Source organism: Varanus komodoensis, unplaced genomic scaffold, assembly GCF_004798865.1.
Source record: "Varanus komodoensis strain SLA01 unplaced genomic scaffold, ASM479886v1 scaffold22, whole genome shotgun sequence".
NCBI classification, from domain to species: domain Eukaryota; kingdom Metazoa; phylum Chordata; class Lepidosauria; order Squamata; family Varanidae; genus Varanus; species Varanus komodoensis.
In genome coordinates, this window is record NW_025335606.1 from 9107497 (window position 1) to 9130516 (window position 23020).

General features: G+C 43.4%; 1 protein-coding gene across 1 annotated transcript in view; it reads left to right on the top strand.

Annotated features, from left to right (window-relative positions):
* DCC (DCC netrin 1 receptor) overlaps positions 1 to 23020 on the top strand; it is a 647852-nt gene that overhangs the window by 96271 nt on the left and 528561 nt on the right. The window contains exon 3 of the mRNA XM_044431047.1: positions 16623 to 16907. Coding sequence (XP_044286982.1) covers positions 16623 to 16907 — 285 coding nt within the window. The remainder of the gene's footprint in view (positions 1 to 16622; positions 16908 to 23020) is intronic.

The following is a 23020-nucleotide window of genomic DNA, read 5'->3' on the forward strand; positions in this document are numbered from 1 at the left end:
GCTGTTGTTTCTCCTTTTCCCCCTATTCCCTTTGGTTATACTGTGACTGAACATTATCCATGAAGCTTCAAGCACTTAGGAGACATTTTCCCTTTGGTACTGTCTACCCTTGCCTATTGCTTCCTCAGTTTCTGTCTTGCTTTTGTGCCAGTTGAAATGGTTCAGCAGCCAGATCTAAATGGACTAGCGATTGTTGGATGTCCTCGTGCCATTGCTGCATGAACTTGCCATTATTATTATTCGTTTAAAAATCTTTCTGGAAAACCATGCATTTTTTCATGAAATATTTCTGGGATGTGGTTAGGAGAACATTTAGTTTGGTTCTAAGACATCAGACCTCTGAGAACCTGTTTTCTGGGAGGAACATACTATGAAGTTTGGATTTCAGCATGTTATGTTCTTCAGTCCAGAGTAGGTAACTGCACATTTAGATGTGGTGGTCAGAATGATGATCAAACCTGCTACAGTTAATATGTACCAGACATGGAACAGAAATCAATGAAAGAAGACTGTTCTACATCAATCATGAGATTAAAAGTGTTAGCAGTTTATCCCAAGATTAACAAGATTAAAGAAATTTTAATAAACTATAGAACTGATAACCATGTGAGAAATAGCTCATGCCAGTCAAAGTCAGGACACCTCTGGATTTAAAACAGCAAATGATGGCAGTCGAGATCCTCAAACCTAAATGAAATCATTCTTAGAAATGTTTGATCTAAAGTGAGTGGGGAAGAAAGTTCAACCAGGAATGGATAGACGAATCTGTCAGTTTTGTTTTTCTCCATTGCTTCCAGCCATAAATTCAATTCATCCTTTCTCATATTAACTTGATTGTTTTTCAAATGTGTACATGAAAATCTGTACAGATGTTCATACAAAATACATGTATTTTGCAATTAACTTCCTCTAATACGCTGCACATTCTTTGTATGTTATTTTCCTGAATATGCATTATTTTGCATACACTTTCCTCAAGCATAGACCTTATTTTAGACATATCTTGACTGAAGCATCCCGTCACAAAATTTGGTGCACTATTAATTGCAAAGGATAATGGAATTTCAGGTTCAGCACAGGTTCAAATGAATTTCTTGCCTATCTGTACCAGGACTGAATGTTACTGGGCAACATCCCCGCTAGACTGAGTGCATCTGTTGAAGGTTCCAGGTGGTTACGCCCTTTTCCAGGATCTTATATTCTGCAGTGGCTGGTTTGGCCCTGCACTCCTATATTCCTTCTTTTCCAGTGGGCATTATATTCAGGTGTATTTGGCCTGTTAAGGTGTTTAAGGGCCAGGGCCTGGCCTCTTAAGGGTTAACAAAATCTGTTCTATAGGGCCCAGAATTCTCCTGAAGATGCTGTTGTCCCCCTTTCTTTCTCAGCGCCCACATTAGAAATCCATCTCAGTCACCGGCATTTTTCAACCCCAATTAACTTTATTAGGAAGAATTAGAATTCATTATGAATTCAATAAGAGGACACTGGCCATTAGCGAAACGCAGCATGATGGTATGAAGCTGGTTCCAAAGTGAGTGCCTCTGATGATGCCTTCCAAGGGGAAAAGAGCTAACCCAACCTTCAGGGTGATCATACTGCCTAAGGACAACTCTCTTGGATTATTGGAGACTTCTCAGCCGATCTGCCCTGGCACTATATGATTGGACTAAGCAAGCATACTGGGTCTCCCTCCACTAAACTCAGGTTGCTTGCTAGACGTTCCCACTGAATATTAAACTGCTGGATTCTCATTAGTATTTGGCTTTTGTTTGGCCTACTGGCCTTGTCAATTAAGCTGCGGCTTCTGTCTGCCTCTCTTCTGAACCAGAACCCAATTCAATAGACTTTGAAGCCTGAGATACAGAAGCAGTGACCTATTTCCTACAATAACCTTGACACCGTCAAGGATATTTACAGGAGGGGAATATGTCTCCCCATGGCTAGGAAGCAGCCAGGCAGACTTGCGATCATGCACAATTCACTAATAACAAAAAAGTTCACCATGCACACACATTTCAATACCCCCCTCCCAATACCCCCCTCCCAAATCACAGTTTGCACAAACGGTGATACCTAGTCCAAAAGAAGCAAATTTAAGGGATCTCAAGCACAAAAAAATGGCACACTTGGCCACCCTCTGAAACGAGCGTTTCTCATGCCCAGGTCCTTGTTCCAAACTTAGCATCATTTCTAATCTATAAACTTTGTATTTGTCTTGAGCTCTGGAGGATGGCTGTCCTCTTTTCATGATTGTTTGGATGACTGATGAGACAATTCCCCTAAATTTGCAGACTAGTTTATGGTAACTTACCTGGCATTGTTCCATAAATGTAGCATTCCCTAATCATATGTTTTTTAAAATCAATATAGATCTGAATATTTGCTGACTCCTTTTTGGAAATGTGTACACATTTCTATTCTACAACTTTCTAATTGGCCCTCTTAAATAAACCAGAAGAGCATGTGTGCTCACAATCTGGAGAAAGGTCACCTATGTTTTGGTTCCTTGACATTCATGAGCTTAAGTTCATATAATCTGTGCTAATTTATGGTTAGCATTTTTACTGTTCCCTTTTCACTACAAACAACAAATTGCTACATTTCATCATTTTCAATGCTCTCAGGGGACAACTACTCAAATATGGCAGCTTTTCTAGGGGGCAACTACTCAAAAAAAACCCACACTTTTGCTAGAACACTTGAAAGCCAAGATTTTTAAAAATAATTTAAAAAAGGGGGGGGGGTAGGGCAGCATGAAACTAACTGTGGAACTGTCCGATTCACAAATGAAAGTTATTTTGCTTGCAGCATAAATAGTCAACCAGAAAAGGCAAAGTTTATGTTCATTGGTTACGTACTAAAGCAAGTCAACAATGCAGAATTAAAGTGAAAAAAAACTTAGATTTATTTTCTAGACTCTGTTTTTTGCAGGAATCCAACCCAAATCTGATATAGAATGTGATAAAGCACAGCTGTACAGCCCTGCTCTCTTGCTCTCTCAGATTACAGCTAAAGTTTGGGGGCAATTAAAATAGATTCTATCCAATGGTATTCTAACTTAAGTTCCATTAATTTCAGTGAGTCTACTCTAAGTAGTGCAAAGTCTAGTGTGTATACTTTGGTTGAGCTCTTTTTAACAGCTAAATCATTTCAGGTAGTTCAGTCATGAGAATATAATCTTCATCAGGGAAAATATTGAAAATATTTTCAATTATGGAAAATATTAGAGGCTGGAAAAGTAGTATTTCAGTTTAAAGCATCCTCAAGGCATCTGTGTTCTAGCCAAAATTTAATACAATCAGCATTTTTCTTCTTGTTAGTTTTTTTTTCTTGTTTATGATTCAATATACTGCAGTTGGGATCATGTCCTGTCTTAGAATGAATATGTGGAATAAAGGAGGGCACCTTAACTTAAGTCAGGCCATTGGTCTATATCATACTTATTACCCCCTGAACATTTCCTCATTTCCTACCACCTTTGCTACTCTCACCTGGGGAAGGTGCTTGCTACAGGGCTTTGAACTCAGGCCTACCCAGGTAACATTATATTTGTAATAGGTACAGCTTGTCTCTATCTCAGTCACCTATGCGTAAACTGACACTTCCCTGCAGAATTCCCGAAGACTCCAATCAGTGCCAAGTTTTCCAAGCAGACTGCTGTTCATCTCTATGAGTTCTTCCTTCTTTGAATAAATAGCCTCACACTAAGGCTTACTAGTACACAAAAGGAATTTATTTCTCACCTCTTGAAATAAAGTCTAAATTTATGGGAATGCTGTGCCAAATGTAATGGTTGTGAATTATTCATGCACTCTTAAAGTTTGAAGAAATGTGGAGCTCATTTGTGGTGTTGTTTTTACATGTCATCAAGTCATCTCTGACTTATGGCATCCCTATGTATGGATACCCTCCAAAATACCTTGTCCTTCACAAACTTGTTCAGATCTTGCGAACTGAAGACGGTTGGCTTCCTTTCTGGAAATGAACTATATCATGGTTCCTCCTTCTCCTCCTCCTTGACCTTTGCCTTTCTCCGGCATTATCACTTCCCTTAGTCTTGCCTTCTCATGATGTGTCCAAACTGAGGAAGCCTCAGTTTCATCATTGTTGCTTCCAGGGCAAGTTCTGGCTTGATTTGGGATGGACCCCAATTGCAGGATCTGCAGTGCAGAATGCAGCTAAAGCATCCCTGATGCCATCCAGCCTCTGCTTAAACATTTCCAGGAAAGGAGCCCATCACTGCCTGAGCTGGCCTGTTCCATGGTCAAGTAGCTCGTACTCTTCGGCCCTGATGTTTAGCCAAGCCTTTTTTCTCCCACTGGATTGGGAAACCTTCCACTCGCTCAACAGGAAGAGGTGCTTCTGGCAGTATTCCCAGGAATAGGGAAGGTCGGCAGCGTTCCTTTCTGCAGGCTCGGGAGATCTGCCTTGCTCTGGAAATGCTTGTGAGGGAGTGGTTGATGGACCTGCATCAGTGGATGGTCCAAGAGCTTCCCCTGCTTGCTGCTGAACAGCCTCTGCTGCCCCACTGCCTGCCACCAAGCCCCCTCCAACATCGAGAGGTGAGGGCCTTGGTGCTGGGGAGAGGAAGAAAGGGGCGCAGTTGCTGCACCCACATTGGCAGAGCAGAGGTGGAAATGAGGCAGCTTTCCATCCAGCTGTGCCAGCTGTTAGCTGAAGGGCATCAGCTGTTTGGCACCCATTTGCTGTTGCTTTGGGTATTGGGTTATCGTGGGCCTAGTGTTACGTTAGTGTTGCTTTTATATTGTTGTACTATTCATTTTACTTCACTGTATAGTTTTTTATTTTGTATTTTATACTTAAATTTGTAAGCACCCAAAGAGCCCAATTGGCTGTGGGCAGTATAAAAATGCAGTGGTGGTGTGCTACCAAATATGGCACTTTTTTAAACCATTGGCTAGATAAATGGAATTTCAATTAGGGCTGAAATACATAGTAATTGTAGAGAGAATAAGATTTTGTACTCAGTATGTCTGAAGTCTTTGGAATAATTATTTGTTTAGAGTGTAGAAAAGAATAAAAATTTTGAAAACAAAAAAGGCAGTCATGGTGGTGGTGGTGGTGGTGATGATGATGTGATGATGATGAATGATTCCTTCAGGATTCACTAGGTTCCTCTGGCTTATTGGTACTAATTCTTTCTCTGGAGAAAGAGAGATCCAATCTCCTGCTGCATTCCTGGAAGCAAACCCCATTAGCCCCATGAGTAAGAACTTTGTTACAGTTTGCAAATCACTCAGAAATTCCACCTTTGCAACCATGATTGGGACTGCCTGTTCTCAAAAAACTAATTCTAGAGCTTGTGCTCACATCCACAAATGCAGAATGCTAAAAATGTACAATTTAAAATGTGCATTTTAATCACACTTTTAAATATTTGCATTGCTGTTCTTTAATTTTAAAATCTCCTGCATACTTTTATTGATAAGATTTTCGTGGCTTACTGGGGGGAAACTGCACACTTTTTCAAATGTGTACTTTAAATAATGTATCTTTAAAATGTGCATTTAAAAATGCACTATCATGCTTTACTGAATGGAGAGTAGGGATATCAGAAAAATCCTCAACAGACACAAATGATTCCAATTTCTAAGAATCCAAACCATGGATTCTGCAGCAGTGTGGCATATTCTGTGGACTAGTGTATATGAAAGGTATAAGATCCAGAATTTTATGCCAATTTAGACACAGGAATAAAATGAAAGCACCCTGCAATTCCCCAATAGGCTAAAATATGCCTTGCTGGCCTTTTTGGGGAGCGCCAAGTTGTCCAAGCACACATTTGTGCAAATCGAATTCCACTGATGAGTGGATCCCAAACCAGAAGAAACTTCTGGCAAAAGCTAGCCAGAATAGATTTTACATTTTTGAAAAATCTACACTCCCCCTGCTCAAACAAGTGGGAAAACACAGGTCTGAAAGAAGAACCAGAGAGAGCTAATCAACTCTGAAGTACGGGAACTTACTTCTAACATAAACTTACATATAACAGTCCTAACGTTCCTCATTCTCCCAACCGGAAGTCCTGTTGAACTTAGCAAGGGCTACATCCAATAGTCATGTAGATGGCAGCATTGGCAGTTCCCAAATTACCTCATAGACATCTTGTTTTGTAGTGTTATACTTGCACTGATGAAGCATCACCACTGAGAAAACATCTGGGGGATAAAGGAGCACAAACAGGAAACCAGGAGCAGGAAAAGAGAGATGTTTCCCAACCGTGTAATTACATGCTTTGGAATACACATTTGTAATACACAAGTGTATTATGAATAAACCTTCATTTCCCCCAGAAGCATTCTCTAACACTGCCTGTAGCTGCCAACCCAATTCCAGGTCAAATTGAGAGCAGTTTGCACATCACTAATGGAGCTGAAGAGGTAGCAAGAAAGGGAAAGAGAGAGATGGGAACATGAGCGGATGATCAGTCTCTGGGGCTCAAAAGAAGATTCCTAAGTTCATGCTTGACTGGAATCTTTCAGTGGTGAATAAAATGCCCTCTTCAGCCGTCCCAGTTTGCTGTCACCAGGTTTTGTTTGTTTATTTTATTATATTTATATCCCACCTTCTTTTCTTCCAAGGAACTCAAGGTAGCTTACATAATTCTCTTTCTTCTCCAAGTCTCATCCCCACAACAACTTTGTGTTGTAAGTTGGGTTGGGAGTCTGTAGTGAGCTCCATGGCTGAGTGAGAACCAGGAGCCAGATTTCCTGATTCCCAGTCCCACACTCAACCACGCTGCCTCTCACGCATGCCTCTCTTCTACATGAATCCACGCCAGGATCCTGACAAATGAAGCTGAAACAAATTAAACTATGGGGGAGAAGGAAGGGTTGTGCCCATTGGAGTATGCCTGACAAGTGCTCACAAGAAAGATGTGGAGGTAGAAAGTAACTCTCAAAATGCATCTAGAGGTATGGCAGGCCATGTGAAAGGTAAAGATAAAGGTAAAGGTTTCCCCTTGACGTTACGTCCAGTCCTGCCTGACTCTAGCGGGTGGTGCTCATCTCCTTTTCCTAGGCAAGGGAGCCAGCGTTTGTCTGCAGACAGTCTCCATGGTCATGTGGAGACCACCGTGCATAAACACCAAAGTGCACGGAACACTGTTACCTGCCCACCGAAGTGGTACCTTTTTATCCACTTGCATTTGCATGTTTTCAAACTGCAAGGTTGGCAGGGGCTGGGACGGAGCAATGGGAACTCACCCCGTTGTAAAGATTCGAATTGGCGACCTCTCGATCAACCAGCCCAGCAGCACAGCGGTTTAAACCACTGCGCCACCTGCAGGCCCATGTGAAAGATAGAAGGTTCTAAATTTTGGGGTTAGTGTCTCAAGTATGACAGTCCATTTATGTGTCCCTTACCAAATGCATATGCTGTCCTTCAGTCAACATTTTATTTGTTTATTTGTGTATAAGGTAAAACTTAAATATAAAAGTGCAAAAGAATAATCAACATAATGAAAATAACTGGTTACAGTAAGCTTAGGTCTTTTGGTGCTAATATATGTCCTGATGCAGAACATAACTTTTCATAATAATAACAATGCTAAATATTTTCGTAGCTTATTTCAACTGCTCAGACTTCTCCAAGTCCTTCTGCTAATTGTACAATCATGTTGACCAACAATTCAGTCTGTCATGGGTCATGGTTTCTCCTTCAAACAAACACAATCAAATCATACTGCAAATTCAAAGGAATTAGGGTTTCAGTCAGAGATTGCATTCAGTCCAAAATATACAAACTAGGTATATCTTGATTTAAAATGTACTGAAATGACTCCGTGGCACATTGTCACCCCCAGCCCTATAAAAGCCCCCATTCTTGAGCTGGATTACTCTCTCTCCATTGGCATGATTCTGTTGTTTTTCCCTGACTCCAGGCTCTACAAGTGAAATGGATGAAAATTTAGTTCCAGTTTGTTTTTCACTTTTTTTAATACTCAAATTCTGGAGGTTCTTCAAATACAGGGTTAAAATAACTGGACAATCTAAATGGTTATGGGAGAAACCAAAATGGACTCCCATCCAGGTCCAGTCTTTGAGTGCTTGCCTCTTGGAAGCATGGATTTGAATCCTTGGGTTATTCAGCAATGCTTGTGTTGAATTAAGGTTGCTACCCCTTTCCCCTGGAGGGCTTTTTATCTTTAACAATTATATGGCAGGAAGGTATAATATGATCATTTCTGTGTTGGGGACAGATGTACCTGTAGAATATAGGTGATGCAAATGTACCAAAAAAAAAAAAAAAGCTTCAGGTTGTTTTTAGATGCGATCGGGTGCTTTCAGAGTAGTATGGCCTTAGACCAGTTGTTTTTGATGAGAATTTGCCAACTTCAACATTTCTGTAAACATACATGAGACAGGAAGATCTTGTGATTTAAGGAGTTTGAGCTTGGCAGAATGCCAGACCAGTGGATTCGTCTGTCTCTGCTCTATAATCCCATCTATGGGTCACATTCCGGAAGCTTATAGCGATGAACTAGAGGAGAATTATGTCTTGTCCTCTTCTGAGCAATTGTAGCAATGGCATCAGAAGAAACGGAATCTCCATCACAATTTTGGATGATGTTTAGAAGGCCTCTCTACCTGTCTATTTTATACCTCTCATTAAAACATTTTGGAATTCCTTCAACATTTCTGCAAACAGATCTGCTGGTCTCCATGTTACTTTACTTTGAATGATGTTTTATGCAAAATTCAATGGCAGGTGTATTCTGGGCTAATTATATAAATTATTTGTTTTCAGGAAGATGTGTTTTAAGATTCTCATCCTTGACTCTTGCCAATGTAGCATTTTTCCTTTTTTGTTTGTTTCTTTTAATGTAGAAATGATAGGCATCTTTCAATGGTGTAAATTGCACTGGAACTCGTTCCATTATATAGAACATACACATCAGGTAAATCACAGTAAGAAGTGTGATAAAAATAAGCTCACATCTCTCCTTCTTTTTTGCTTGTGGTGAGATAACTGCCCTAGCTTTCCATTAAAAGAGAGTTTCTTAAATGTATATAATTAACACCAATTTTCTCCCAGTAGGTTCTTCTAAATCAGATGTCTGAATCACAGAGATTTTCTTTCTGGAAACAGATTTACTTGAACCTTTTCATCAACATTATTAGTTCCACTGGGATTTCCTGCTTATTGTTTTTCAATAGATGAGAGTTGTATCAACTGGAAAGAAACTATTTAGACCATTGTCCCTTCTATAAATTAGCCCCACTTTTAAGTTCTATTTATTTAAGAGTGCGCTAAAGTCCAGGTTCTATTCTGTTACTTCTGTATTCTATCCCTCCAGGACTTGGAACTGCCAATTCACACAATGTTTGCATTCATTAGTTCTGAACTAGATTTAGCGCTGAATGCAGAATCCTTTCCCTACAGCAGACAGCTAATTTTCTGAAACATTCTCAGTGGGGTGCATCAATTGTCTAATGGTGCACAAGAATTATATATTTAAGAAAAGATGCAGTGAGAAATACTTCCATGATTTTTCAAGATTTCAGTTCTATCAGGAAGAAAGTGTAAGCGATTCCATCAGGATTTGGTCCCAGGTACTAAATGTACCACATGTGTGCATGGGAGGGATGCCTAACCCCAGATCATGCAGCACCAGGAAATAATTTGATAGAGGACATGATAAAGCCACACTTTGCAGTCTCTGCAAGGCTAAAATAGGACTACACAATCTTTTTGGCTTTGGAAACATAGAAACAGAGCAAGTCAGAAGGGGTCTCCCGGGCCATCTAGTCTGACCCCTGGCTCCAGCTGGCTCCACTCACAACATGCCCACCATGTGGACGTCCAGCCTGTCTTTGAACACCCACACCAATGGGGCCTCAACGACCTCTCATGGAAGCCCATTCCACACCCTCGGGGTCCTGACTGCCAGGAAGTGCTTCCTGGAATCCAAATGGAACCTTGGCTCCCTGAGCTTGGCTCCGTTGGAGCTCGTCCTGCCTTCCTCTGCAGGGGAGAACAGGCCTCTAACCACCTCCATGTGACATCCCCTCACATACCTGTATGTCGCCAACAGATCCCCTCGGAGTCTCCTCTTCTCCAGGCTGAAGAGACCCAGTTCCCGCAATCTCGCCTCATACCCCATCTCCTGCAAACCGACCACCAACCTTGTGGCCTGCACTGACTCTAACTTGGCTAGATCCTTTCTGTAATGAGGAGCACAATACTCCAGTTGTGGGTGCACCAGAGTCATATAGAGTGGTAGTAATACCTCTCTTGATCTAGAAGCCACACTTCTGGCTATGCGACCAAGGGTGGCGTTCACCCTCTTGGCCACCGCATCACACTGCTGACTCATGTTTAGCCTGCAGTCAACCAGCACCCCGAGGTCCCTTTCACAAGTGCTGTTCTCCAGCCACTTGGAAGTCATATGCACATTTATATGCACACTCTGAAGGAGCCTCTCCTTCCTTATGTGCCTCCCCTGTATCTTCTGTAAGAGGCACATAAGTACGTTACAGAAGATATGGGGAGAGCACCATACGGAATACAATTTTGGAGAGGATACACTAAAATACAGAGTACCTTACACCCTCAGTGGGACTAGATATGAACAGATCTGTCAGTCTCGGTTTCATCAAGATTATTAGTTCTTTAGGTGAAGTTCCTTCTATCCCATCTCTGTCTGACCCAGGTCAGCTACCAGAAGGACACAGCTTCCCATCAAATGCACATCTGGAAGTTCCTCCCCTGCACTGGGATTCACCAAAGTGGGTGATAAACTCATCTCCCTCATCCTCTTTCCACATCCTGAGTTAGTTTCCACATTCATTGACTTGCTCGATTTATACCCTGCCTTTGTACAAAAAAAAATGGCACTCCGGGTGGCTTACAGAAACCATTTAGAATGGATTGGAACAAGCAAACACATTAATGTACAATGAAATCAGAAGAATTACATAATAAAAGCAGCATTCAGCATACTGTTCTTCCTACAAGCTAAAGACCTTCTGGAATAAACCTTTTTTGCCTGCTGCTGGAAGGAAAGCAGAGAGGAGATTTCCATGGCCTGCAAGTGGCCACTGAAAGTTCTCATGCAAATTGCAACCAAATATCCCTCACATGGTAGCAGTCTTGGACCAGCCCAAAAGATGTTAAGGACCTGGCAGCCTTGAATGATAGAAACGGGGTCTTTAAAGTGGCCCTGCCCCAAGGCACAGGGGTCCTTATAGGTCATGACATGCCTGTAAATATTGAACCTGTTGGGGCCCAACCAAACCCCCACAACAGGGAAGAGACTGAGCTAGATTTCGAGAAAGGTAGCAGCATATTTGACTTTGGAGGTTGGCGGCTGCTCATTCCCTTTGGTGCTATCTGAACCAAACGGAAGCAAATAGCTCCTTTCCATTACTTTGGTTCTCTGCCCTTCAGCTGTTGCGTAAATTGAAAGAGGAGGGAGCGAGGGGAGGGGACAAGGGGGGAAACGGGTCTTTCCTTTCTGTTAAATAACCTTGCAGACTTTAATTTGAAACAAACAAAGCATTTTCAAGCATTCCTCCTCCAGGGATTTTGCCGGGACTAAATTGCTGAATATTTAATAGGCATACACAGGCTGCAGACCCCAAGGTCTGTCCCCCCCAATGATAAGCCCTTTTTTATTTAATGAACTTTAATTACTTAATAATTAGTCTATGTGTAGGGAGAAGGGGATCTTGATAGGCTGCCAACCAGCTGTAAGGCAAACCAAGTGCGCACGCCATTTTTTGATGATAACTTAGAAGCAGGTGTGGTGGGTTTGATCCGAGACCCTGACTGGGGGGCAACCTTTCCTGGCAGGACAAAAGCATGCTGCAAAGTTGAGCTGAGGAACACTTTGCTTCTTGAGGGTCACCTCCGTTCACGGAGCTGAACCCGCTAAACAAGTCTGAGCAGCACCACACATTACGAGAGAGAAGCCAAGGAGGAAGGGTGAGTGGTTGTGTGGTTCCATGGTAGCAAATGTGAGAGCAGAATGCGCACTTCCTGCTCACAGGGGTGGGAACGAGGCCTAGATGTTCTGACGGGGTGTCGTGTACACCCTCTCCGGCGAGCTTCTCAGGTGTGCACGAGAAGCTGACCGTTCTGGTGGGACGGATAGCTCAGAGTCGGGGTGAAGGGGAGTTAGTTTTCCCAGACGGGGCCCAGAGCTCAGACTCTGGTAATGGAACTGTTGTTGGAATGGACAGGTCTGCAGCTGCAGCCTCAGTCTCTCAGTCCCAGCCTGAGCCTGCTCTGGATGAAAGTAGTGCAAGGACAGCCATGGGGCCCACTCACCCCACCTGTAGAAGGACAAAAACATCTGGAGGGAGGAGATTTGGAAATGAGGAGCTTCCCGGATGGAGAATGCCAGCCTCCTGAGGAGCTGGACGCAAGGGCCGGTCATCACAGCTGCAGGCTGGCCCAACTGGGGGCTCAGAGTTTGGAATGCAGGCACACCCAGTTCCACAGCACCCCGCCTTTCCAAGACAGGCCCCAAAGGGTTCATAAGCAAAGCTTTGGGTAAAGTGGGGCAGAGAGGGTTCAACATCTCTCTTTGTGTATGCTCAGAGTCTGTCTTGCTGGGAGGGAATGCTTGGACCATGACACAGGGTGGAAGATTTGCATGCTTCCTTGTATGCACAATCCCCATGAGGACAAGAACAGTAACACTAGAGGAGGTCTGTTGGAGCCAGACAATGGCCCATCTCTTCCATCACCTGCTTCAGGTGGAGAAAGAGCTCATCCTAGGTCTTACAACTGGAATTGCATTCTCCCACTCATGTTTTCCAGGAACTGATATTCAGGCCTGCTGCCCCTGATACTGCCGTTAACGTGTGTTCAGCAGGACTCATAGCCATTGATAGCTCTAGGAATATCTTGATCCCCTCATCCCCTTTCAAAGTTATCTAATTTTAATCTAATAGCAAGTTTCACCATATAACTAAGCAATGGGTTAAGTAGGCTTTCTATAATCTGTCCCAACTCTCCCATCATTCAGCTTTACTGGATGATCTTATCATAAGACATACTGCCCCTTTTGCCCCACCAAGCATAGCTATCTACACCTCACCAGGTCCCTCCTCCTCACCCCTTCTTTAAGCTAGAAAAGCCCAAATTCTGTAACTGTTCCTCAGACATGAATTGCTCCAGACCCCGTATCCCTCTAATGCCCTTTCTTGCTCCTTTGGGGTTTTCTCCTATTGTTTGATCTCTGTGTCTGTCATCGAGTGGGAAGTCAGTTCAGAACATGGAGGTATAATTTAGCTGTCATGGTCAATGGCCTTCCTTTGAGACACTGTAGTTCAGTGTTTCATTTCCAAAGCAGAGTCACGGGAATTCAAGTTTTCCAGATGTATCACAGCATCTGGGATGCACCCTCTCTGTCGTGAGGAAAGGTGGTCAACACTATGAAGAAATGCACAATACGTATTCTCAGAAAGACAGAGGCATTTCTTCTTTCTCACTATGATCTAAGGCCATAGTCCTCATGGAATTGTAGCCCTGGAGGCATCTTATAGGTCATCCAATCAAACCCAATTGGATGCTTCAATCGGTACAGAATAGAGCTATGGGACTGATGGGACCACATAATGCCAGCGCTACATAATCTTCACTGGTTACTGAGTGAAGTCCTGGCCTGATTTCCAGTGTTGACATTGATGTATAAACAACATACCATGACCAACTATTTTTCCTTTTAATTACTTCAGCGTTTCCAGCATTTAGAATAAGTTTGGCCCCTGGTGAGTGATTGGTAGTCTGATTAATGTATTTAATCATAGCGATTTTGGATTCATCCAACTGTTGACTAGCTTGTTTGCAACTCACACCTGGACATATTTAGCCCAAACCTATGATGGATTTAACTCTGTCGTCTCTTGTGGGAGTTGACTATCGCGCCAACAGGTTATCTGTGTTCTGGCTTCTGTGAGGCTTTGCTCTTGCATGGAGCATCAGATAATCTGCTTCTTGATTTCAAGGTTGCCAAAATCTATGACAAAACCTGCCAATTTAACAGAGACTGTTTTTTACCACATGTTTTCCTTATTCCTAGACATACTTGATTGGGTTGGTGGTAAGTCATTAGGACTCGTTCCTTAGAAGATATACAAAAGGATCACACCAGAAATGTCCTTAACTATGAGATTCCTTTATTGTAACATAGTAATGCAATCTCTTTAAAGATGGCAGCCAGGGAGAGATTTTCTATGAAAATCATTTTTGGAGTTGGCTTGTGGTCTCCAAAGAAGCATCTCCCTTTGATGGCTTAGATGCATTCCTTGCATGCTTGCATAGAAGGGTAGAAGCATTTCCCCCTTTCTGCTTTTCTAAGTCACCTTTGCCACAGCATTACGGGATGCCTCATTGCAGATATTGATTGGGCGGTGGCCTTTTAACAGCTTTCTGCAGTCCTTTAGAGAAGCATGCCACTCTGATTTTTGTATTTATTTAAGCAAGTTAAAAGGGGAACTGTTTAATGGTTCTGCTTTTCAAGTTCATGTTGAAATTTCCATGGGTGGGGAGCTGTTAAACTTCTGAGCCTGTGTCATTTACTTGGCTTGCATACTTATATGGATTCTTCCCATCGAGAGGAAGGAAATAACAGAGTGCCTGGCAAACTCTGCTTTTGCTAGGCAGTGTTAAATGAAGAAGTAGATCTGTTATCACAGGAATGCATGTGAAAAGGTCCGGGCTTTATATTCTATAAACTCACAGCACCAGGCAAGATTGCCGATTCAGGAGTCTGCATGTAGGATTCTCAGCAGGGTTTAAATCCCAGTAAGGTCTTGGATGAAGTCCTGATGTGTTGCACTTGTAGAATAGTAGTCCCGGAAGGTACCTTATAGGTCATCCAGTGCAACCCCATTGACCACTTCAATTGGTACAGAATAGAGCCACGAGACTGCTCACTAGGACTGGCCAATGAGACCGGTTTTATGCAGTAACACAGAAGACGTCTCCTGGAGCCAGACAATGGCTCATCTCTTCCATCAGTCTATTCCCACAGTGGTGAAATGCCTACAGGAGGCCACAAGGAGGACAGGGGGGCCAGAGCCAGCCCACTAGGGATGCTGAGTGAGGTGCCTGCACAGGCAGCACAGCAGGAGTGGCGAAGGGCTGAGTGCTGCTAAATTGCTCTTGTGGAGCTCTCTAGAGCACTGGTCCCCCTCCAGAGAGCTTTGCAAGCAGCTTTCCCACCTCAGTGAGACGGCAGCCAGCCTGACCGTAACCTTGCCCATACCTCCAGCTGGCAAGCTTGAAAGCCCAGCAAGTCCTCATGTGCTGCACTCATGGAACTGTAGCCCTGGAGGCATCTTATAGGTCACCCAGTCCAACCCAATTGGATACTGAAATTGGTACAGATTAGAGCTATGGGACTGTATACCAGGACTGATGGGACCACATAACGCCAGTGCTATATCATCTTCACAGGTTACTGATGGATGTCCAGGCCTGATTTCAGTTGTCAACATTGCTGTATAAAGCCCTAAACAGTTTAGGGTCTGGATTTCTGCAGGAACATCTCCTTCCGTATACACCTGCCTAAACTTTGAGAGCTTCAGCTGAGTCCTTCCCCAGGAGCCCTCTTTGAAAGACGCTAGATCAGTAGCTACCTGGCACAAAGGCCATATTCATTTTGGCACCAGGTCGAGACCTTCTTATTCACTCAGTATTTTAATGGTTGAAAGGTTTTTTACTGTATATTTTTATATATTGAAGATCATGTTTTCTTTATTCTGCTGTTACGTTTTTTGTCTTTTGTAAGCCATCTAGAGATCTGTCTTGGATATAAGACAGGATAAAAATGTTTTAAATAAATAAATAACCCCTTTGTTCAATGTAAGATCTGAAGTACGGGATGCAGTTACATCATCTTTAGCAAATGACCATGCAGACTTTACTTACTCAGCTAAGAGAAGCCCGTTTCAGGCAGAGGTAGCATGTTCCATTTTTAAACATCTCATCCCGTTCAGTTACTCCGTATGAGTGGCTGACGACTACTTCCCAACAACATCCTTCCAATGGTTCTAATCCTTCCTCTGGACCACAGAGCAAATTCACCCTATCTTGTGCATGATGGTCCTTCAGATATTGGCAGGCTGGTATCATGTTTCCTCTTACTTGATTCTTTTCCAGATTAAACATATCCACTTCTTTCAGTCTCCTCCTCTTATGACTTCATTTCCAGACTCTCCATTTTTGAAGAGTGTCCTTAGTTACTAACATTGACATTTTTACAGTTTGTTTTGAAAATAGGAGGCTTTGAATCACATCTGTTCCTATCTGATGTATTTGACTCAGTCCTTAATGAATATTTTGTAGGAACAAGCCATATTTATTTATTTATAGTCTTTTGGCTTAATAGATTGGATTTATATGTCAGCTATTGGATTTACATGTCACCCATTATTCTTTTAATTGTATCTTAATGTATTTTTAGTTGTAATTCATTTCAGAATCCATTATTTTGGCTGGAAAGTAGGCTGCAAATACACTAAATAAATAATTTAACCTAATTTACATTTGAATCACATGAAAGCATACCAGCATGAACACAAACGAACAAACAAACAGGTTGTTCAGAGCCCTTTCTAATTGCTGTTTTGCCTCTCTTTCTGCAGGCCCACTGAGGTTTCTATCCCAGACAGATTCCATCACAGCGTTTACGGGGGACACTGTCTTGTTAAAATGTGAAGTTGTCGGAGAACCCATGCCTTCAATCCACTGGCAAAGAAACCAGGAAGATCTGGTTTTGAGCCCTGGGGATACTCGTGTGGCAGTCCTGCCTTCCGGATCTTTACAAATCAGTAGAATTCAAGCAGGGGATGGTGGAATCTATCGATGCATTGCAAAAAACCCTGCCAGTTCAAGAACTGGAAATGAAGCAGAAGTCAGAGTTTTGTCTGGTAAGAAACCCCCTGCCCTCTCTCTTTCACTGTGTGTGTGTGTGTTACGTTAGTGATTGAAGTGAAATGTGATATGCAGCTTACAATGCAAATCTACCTAAAGTATGTGAATATATTTCAGGAAAAACTCTATGGCCATCTTTTTGCAATTTAGATTATTTTGAGTGGATGTACCTCCCCGCATGATCAGAGGTTGTATCATATAAATGTTATGTTTACAAAAGCAATCACATTAGACCTATGAGAGAAAGGGGGGAAAGAATAATATAGAAAATTAGTATGCACGCAGGGATGCCACATCTTATGGGATGCCACATCTTATGAAAAACCTACCAATGGTCTGCTCAGTTCCAGTCTTTGAATCGATCAGTGCTGCATCCTTCCACCACCTCACAGAAATCCACACTGTCACTTAATGGGACTAAGTTCTGCTCATAGAGAACTGGACACAATGGAAAGTATTCCCCACAAAACAGTCCCCAAAAGTCAGTGCATGAAGGTGTGGAGATGTCCCTGGCCCATGCCAGAGGGAGCTGGCTTAAAACTGTGGATGCTCTTCGATTGTCTTTTGGCGGAATTTTTAAATATTTATACTGGATTTATACGGTCTGGACTAAAACATTGATTTACTTAGTCTACCATTTTCTGAATTTTGATATTTGTAGTCTTCTTAAACAAAATAGAACTAGTGCATACTTTCGATGAAAACACATTCCAAATACACATTTTAGGATAATGGTATACAAATGCAGATTATTAAGACTGAAAGGAATATACAATGCATATTTTCTGGGAAATCAAACTGTCTTGGTAGTAGGGACATGCGAGGAATCTGTTCTTGGGCAGAAAATGTCAGATTTTGGCTTCCCAGACACAAGACTTTGCAGCAGCTCAGAATCTGAGTTCCTGGCGAGTGGACCCAGCATCCACAGGTCACTCGCCAGGAACTGAGCCTCATGTGCTGCAGAAGTAGCACCTGACTTCCATGTCGGCCGTGCCCAGCAATGGCAAGCAGGGAAGACGGCTGGTTGCTGTCGAGGTGCAGCTCAGCATGTAAACAACCCACACGTTCACGAGCAATAAAACTAAAGTCCTTTATTGCTACCTGGCTACAAGATTTACAACTCTATAGATAAGCTCTTCTGATGAGGTCTTTGGAATGCAGATGTTAATCCTCTAGCGGTGTCTCTCCCCGAGCCCAGAGCCCACCCACGTGGGACTAGCCCTCCTGGTCACGCCTTTCCTCCCTCTGGCGTAACAAGGCCTGCCTTTGCTCGCACCTCCTTTGAATTCTACGATTGGCTGCTAGGGAAAAGTCTATCACGCCCCCTGCGTCTCCTGTGTCATGTTCAGGAAGTTCAGCGTCAGTGGGAGGAGGGACAGCCCGCTCTGACTCCCTCTGAGTAGAACTAGCGGCGTCTTTCCCCTCAGGGCTCTCTTGCTTTGGTGTGGGCTCCGGTGTTTGCTCAATGGGCAGGGAGGCAGGGGGAGGTGCGGCTCTCTGCTCAGCCACCCCCAAGCGAGGTTGTGGGGTTGGCTTTTGGATACAGGGTCCCAAGCACAAGACCTGCTCGTGGGGTGCTCTCTCTGTCGGGGCTTCAGGCACGACAGTTGCTGGGAATGGCGCCAAAGTGCCACTGCCTGGGTCTTCTCATCTACATCTGCAGCTGATCCTGGCAGGGAACACTGATGCTTGTGCACTGGGGTCCATGAGCATTTGTGGACTTTCCCTTAGTTTGGCTCCCTTTGCAGGACTGGGCTGAGTATTAGGATTCAGGAGGGACAGTCTCTTGAAGGATTTGTCCCTCCCCTACTCGGTAGGACTTACCATTCTTTTTGCACCTTGCTGATAATCATTCGGCGACATGCAGGTACGTGAGGGGGTGTCACACGGAGGTGGGTAGAGACCTGTTCTCCCCTGCAGAGAAGGGCGGGATGTGCTCCAATGGAGCCAAGCTCAGGCAACCAAGGTTCAATTTGGATGCCAGGAAGCACTTCCTGACAGTTAGGACCCCAAGAGCATGGAATGGGCTTCCATGGGAGGTGGTTGAGGCCCCATCGGTGCGGGTGTTCAAGGACAGGCTGGACATGCACATGGTGGGCATGTCGTGAGCGGAGCCGGCTGGAGCCGGGGGTCAGGATAGATGGCCCAGGAGGTCCCTTCTGAATCACTCTGTTTCTATGTTTCTGTTTTGTCACTTTTCACCCCTGTTGCCCACTGAGTTTTCACCAGCTCATGAGCAGTTGTTGCAGTAGTGTAGAGTGGGACAGAGGTGAGAGCAATAACCACAAATGGTAACCACAAATAACCACAACACTTTATTAGGGATAGGAAACTTACTCCAGATGAATTCATTCTCAGAAAGCAACCCCAAATCATCTTAGATTACAGTAACTTAATCCTGCTTTTTAAATGAGCCAGCATTGGTAGTTACTCTGGTGTCTTTGAACTTTAGGCAGAGAACCGCCTCTGGCATGGTTTAAAGGCCATCATTTGACTGGATGTTTTCCCTAAGAAGTTGCAGGCTTGCACTAGTCCAGGCAATTCAAGACTTAATATTTCCTGCCTCAAGGCACAATCTGCATAACAGTAGTCTAGTCTATTAATTCTTGTTCAGAATTACAAAACCCTTGGCCTATGGACTTCAAGTTAGCATGATTTTGATGGTTTAGTTTAAATTTCAGAATAAATTCCACTTTTAAAGTTTGTTTTCCTTCTTCCTAGCAATGGAAAGAGACCAAGATGACCTGTAGCTTTTTGTGCATACAAATGCTCAGATCTAAAAGCCTAATCCTACTTAGCCATGAAACTCACTGCCTTCGACAGGACTAGAATGACATTGGGGCCAGGTTGTAATAGGCTCTGGAAGCACCTGAAAAGCTCTGTTGGGCAGCGAAGAGGAGATTGAATAGAGAGGTGTTGTTCCTTTGCCATCCTCACTTGCTTTAAATATAACTGATTATAGGACCCATTTCATCCACTGGGATTTTTTTTTTCCATCTTCACTCAAGCGTTCTCCTGAGCTATTTCATTCCTTGCAGCTCTAGGGTGCACCACAGGGTTGTGAAGGTCTACTGCAGAAAGGCTGAGCAGAGGGAGGATTGTGTCAGCCATCTGGGTCATCTCCAGAGGACAACAGGGATTTAAGAATATGCCGGCCATATCAGCCAGAAAATTCCCAAGAGCCCTCTGGAGATCAACTGGATCTTTTAGCCTGTGGAGGTGGACCATTAGGTCTCCACCCTTGCAGATGGTCAAAGTCAGTGTCAGTCTAATCACAACAGGTCATGATCTCACCATAACAGAGGGACTGTTTTGAAGTTCTTCTCATTAGATTCACTACCCCCAGTGAAATCCAGAGTGCATTGTGCTACGTGTGTTGAGCAGATGGCATGTTGGGACAATCTCATGGTTGTCATGGAGTTCTTGAAATCCTGAGCTGCAGATAACGTGCTCTTGGAATGGATGTTCATGTTCCTCAAGACCAACAATCTGGGGAACTTTATCATCATAGCTGAGACCATGATTCTCAGCTCAAATAGGAAGTTGTTTACAACAGGAAAATGAACCTATCTGTTGGTCCAACACCAGATGCAAACAGTCAGATAGCGAGCAGAGAGAGAGAGAGAGAGAGAGAGAGAGAGAGAGAGAGAGAGAGAGACTACTTGTAGACCACAGCAACATCCCATCCTCTGCCCTGACATCTCCCTTGTTGCTGAACCAGGTACCTTGGTGGGCATAACTGGGAGAGAGTAGCTCCTCCCTACCCCCTTACCCAGGTGTCAGTGAGGCAAGCTTCATCCACTAACAGAGGTCTTCCTCTGGACTGAGCTGCCATTCAAAAGCAGCATCAGACTACTAAGTCATCCACCATCTTTCGATGCAAGGAGGGTGAGAACAGGCATTAACTCTTTGGGCTGTGATCCCCTTCCTGGCTAATCCTCTTCCCAACGCCAAATCTCCCTCGACACTAATCCCTCAACATTACACTAACGAGGACCTCTGCAAATTTCCTCTCTCACCCTCACATCTTTTCTCCAGGGCTCATATCCAGGCCCCCAGGAGGAAAGAAACAATGGGTGTGGCAAGGAGGTGGAAATCAATCAGTGAGCAATGGGAAAGCAACTCCGATGTGTGCTGAAGAAACAGAGGCATAGTCACCCCGATATGAACATTTCCATCTGTCCATCAAGTCAAGTTCACCCCTCTCAGCCTGAATGGCAAGATTCATCCAATTTGCTTCTCAAGAGCAGGCATGTTCCCATCCAATCCAGGGTCCAAAAATGTCCCCGCCCACAATCAGATAATGACAAGCCATATCAACCTCTTTGCTAAATCCATCCTGAAACTTAACTGGAGAGTCATTACGAGGCCCATGCATGCTAATCATAGCAATTACATTATCCATATATTTCCCTGCCAGGATCATAAAAGGACCCTCAAGATCAGTAATCACTTGCTGAACTGCAAAAGAGGGTTGCTTATGGACTAAAATCACAATGCTTTTGAGCTGAGCCAGGTATAGTCCTCAGCAACTCATTTTTCCTCCCAATGTAAGAATGTGCAGTTATCAAATGGGTTTCTTGGGAAAAAGCCCCTAAAAACCGACATTTAGCCTTTTAGCTTAGAAAGGACTCTGTTCTGCTTTTCTAAATTCTTCGGCCCCTTTCATGAACTCCCACGCACATACTGTGCTGCTTGTCCTTTCTCTCATTCACTGACCATTTTTACAGAAGTTGACTACCTTTGAAAGTTTTTTAAAAATGCGTAAATTGTAGCAATAATACATTTCAGGCCAAGCATTTAAAAACCCTAATAAGTAGAATGCTAAACCTTACCAAACTTCCTCAGAGAAAGATTGAGGGTTTTTAAAAATGAAAATAAAAACACTCTGAATATCCCATGCGTCATGGTGGTTAGAGGGCTGGGCTGGACTGAAGCTCCAGCTCCTAGTCCCCAGTCAGCTATGAAGCTCCCTGCATGACTTGGGCCAGTCACAGGCTCTCAGCCCAGCCTACCTCGCAGGGATGTTGTGAGGATAGAATGGAGCTGTGTAAGCTGTCTTGGGTTCTTCACAAGAGGAAAAGAGGGGACTATAAATGCAATGTAATAATAATAGTGTCAGAATGCCCCACCAAACAGCATCCCCTGGGACAAAAAAGTGGAAAGGGGTTTTAAAGAATCAAAAAAGGATTTTTTTTAGTTTCAGTAAAATGGGCAAAGAGATCCCTGCCACCAATCTCTAGGAAAATAGCCTAGGCGAAGTCTCAGAGTAAGTGAGGGCTCAGTTTTTCCACTAACGCAGATTAAAGAAACCTAACTTTTTCAAAGCTTTTTCAAACTGATTACCCTAGGCTTCATGGTTAAAAACAAATAAATGGAGAACCACGCAAAACTATTACTTTTCCATTTATGAATAATAACCCTAGATAGTCATTAGCAGCAAATTACTGGGCCTTTCTGTTTATTTCATTTTGCTTTTTGTGGTCTCTCTGCAGCCTTAACTGAAAAAATTACCAGACAGATACGATTCCCAGCCAATCAATGGTCCAAAAATGAAGACAACCTTGTTAGTCTGTTTCTTGTTTAACATTCTGGAATCAATAGGCTTTTTAGATGATTAAGTTATGTGCATAAAGGTGTAATGTGTGGCAGGAAGCATGGATGAAATGGATAGAGACCAACCTTTAAAACAAAGAAAGGCATTCTATCTTTGAGAGAGAGAGAGAGAGAGAGAGAGACAGAGAGACAGAGAGAGAGAGAGAGGTTTTGCATCTGAAGAGTCTGATGGCTGTTAAGCAACAGCGACATTAAAAGAGCAGAAATTAAAACTTCACACCTCTTTAAGCACCACTTAAACCATCCTACCTCCAGCCAGCACTGGAAAACTGCATTCTCAGTGAGCAGAATTGCTGCGGCATTTAAACAGGAAGGCCTCGTGGTCCTTATGCTAGATCAGTTCCCTGGGAGATGTTGCAGCCAGAGCAGCTTTGCCAGCAGTTAGTTTGTCCCAGCATGGAAAAAAAATATGGTCTGCCCCGAGACATATAGAAAAAGGCCCTCCGTGGGACCCACATGCCACCACTTGTCACCACAGCAATCATTCCACCAG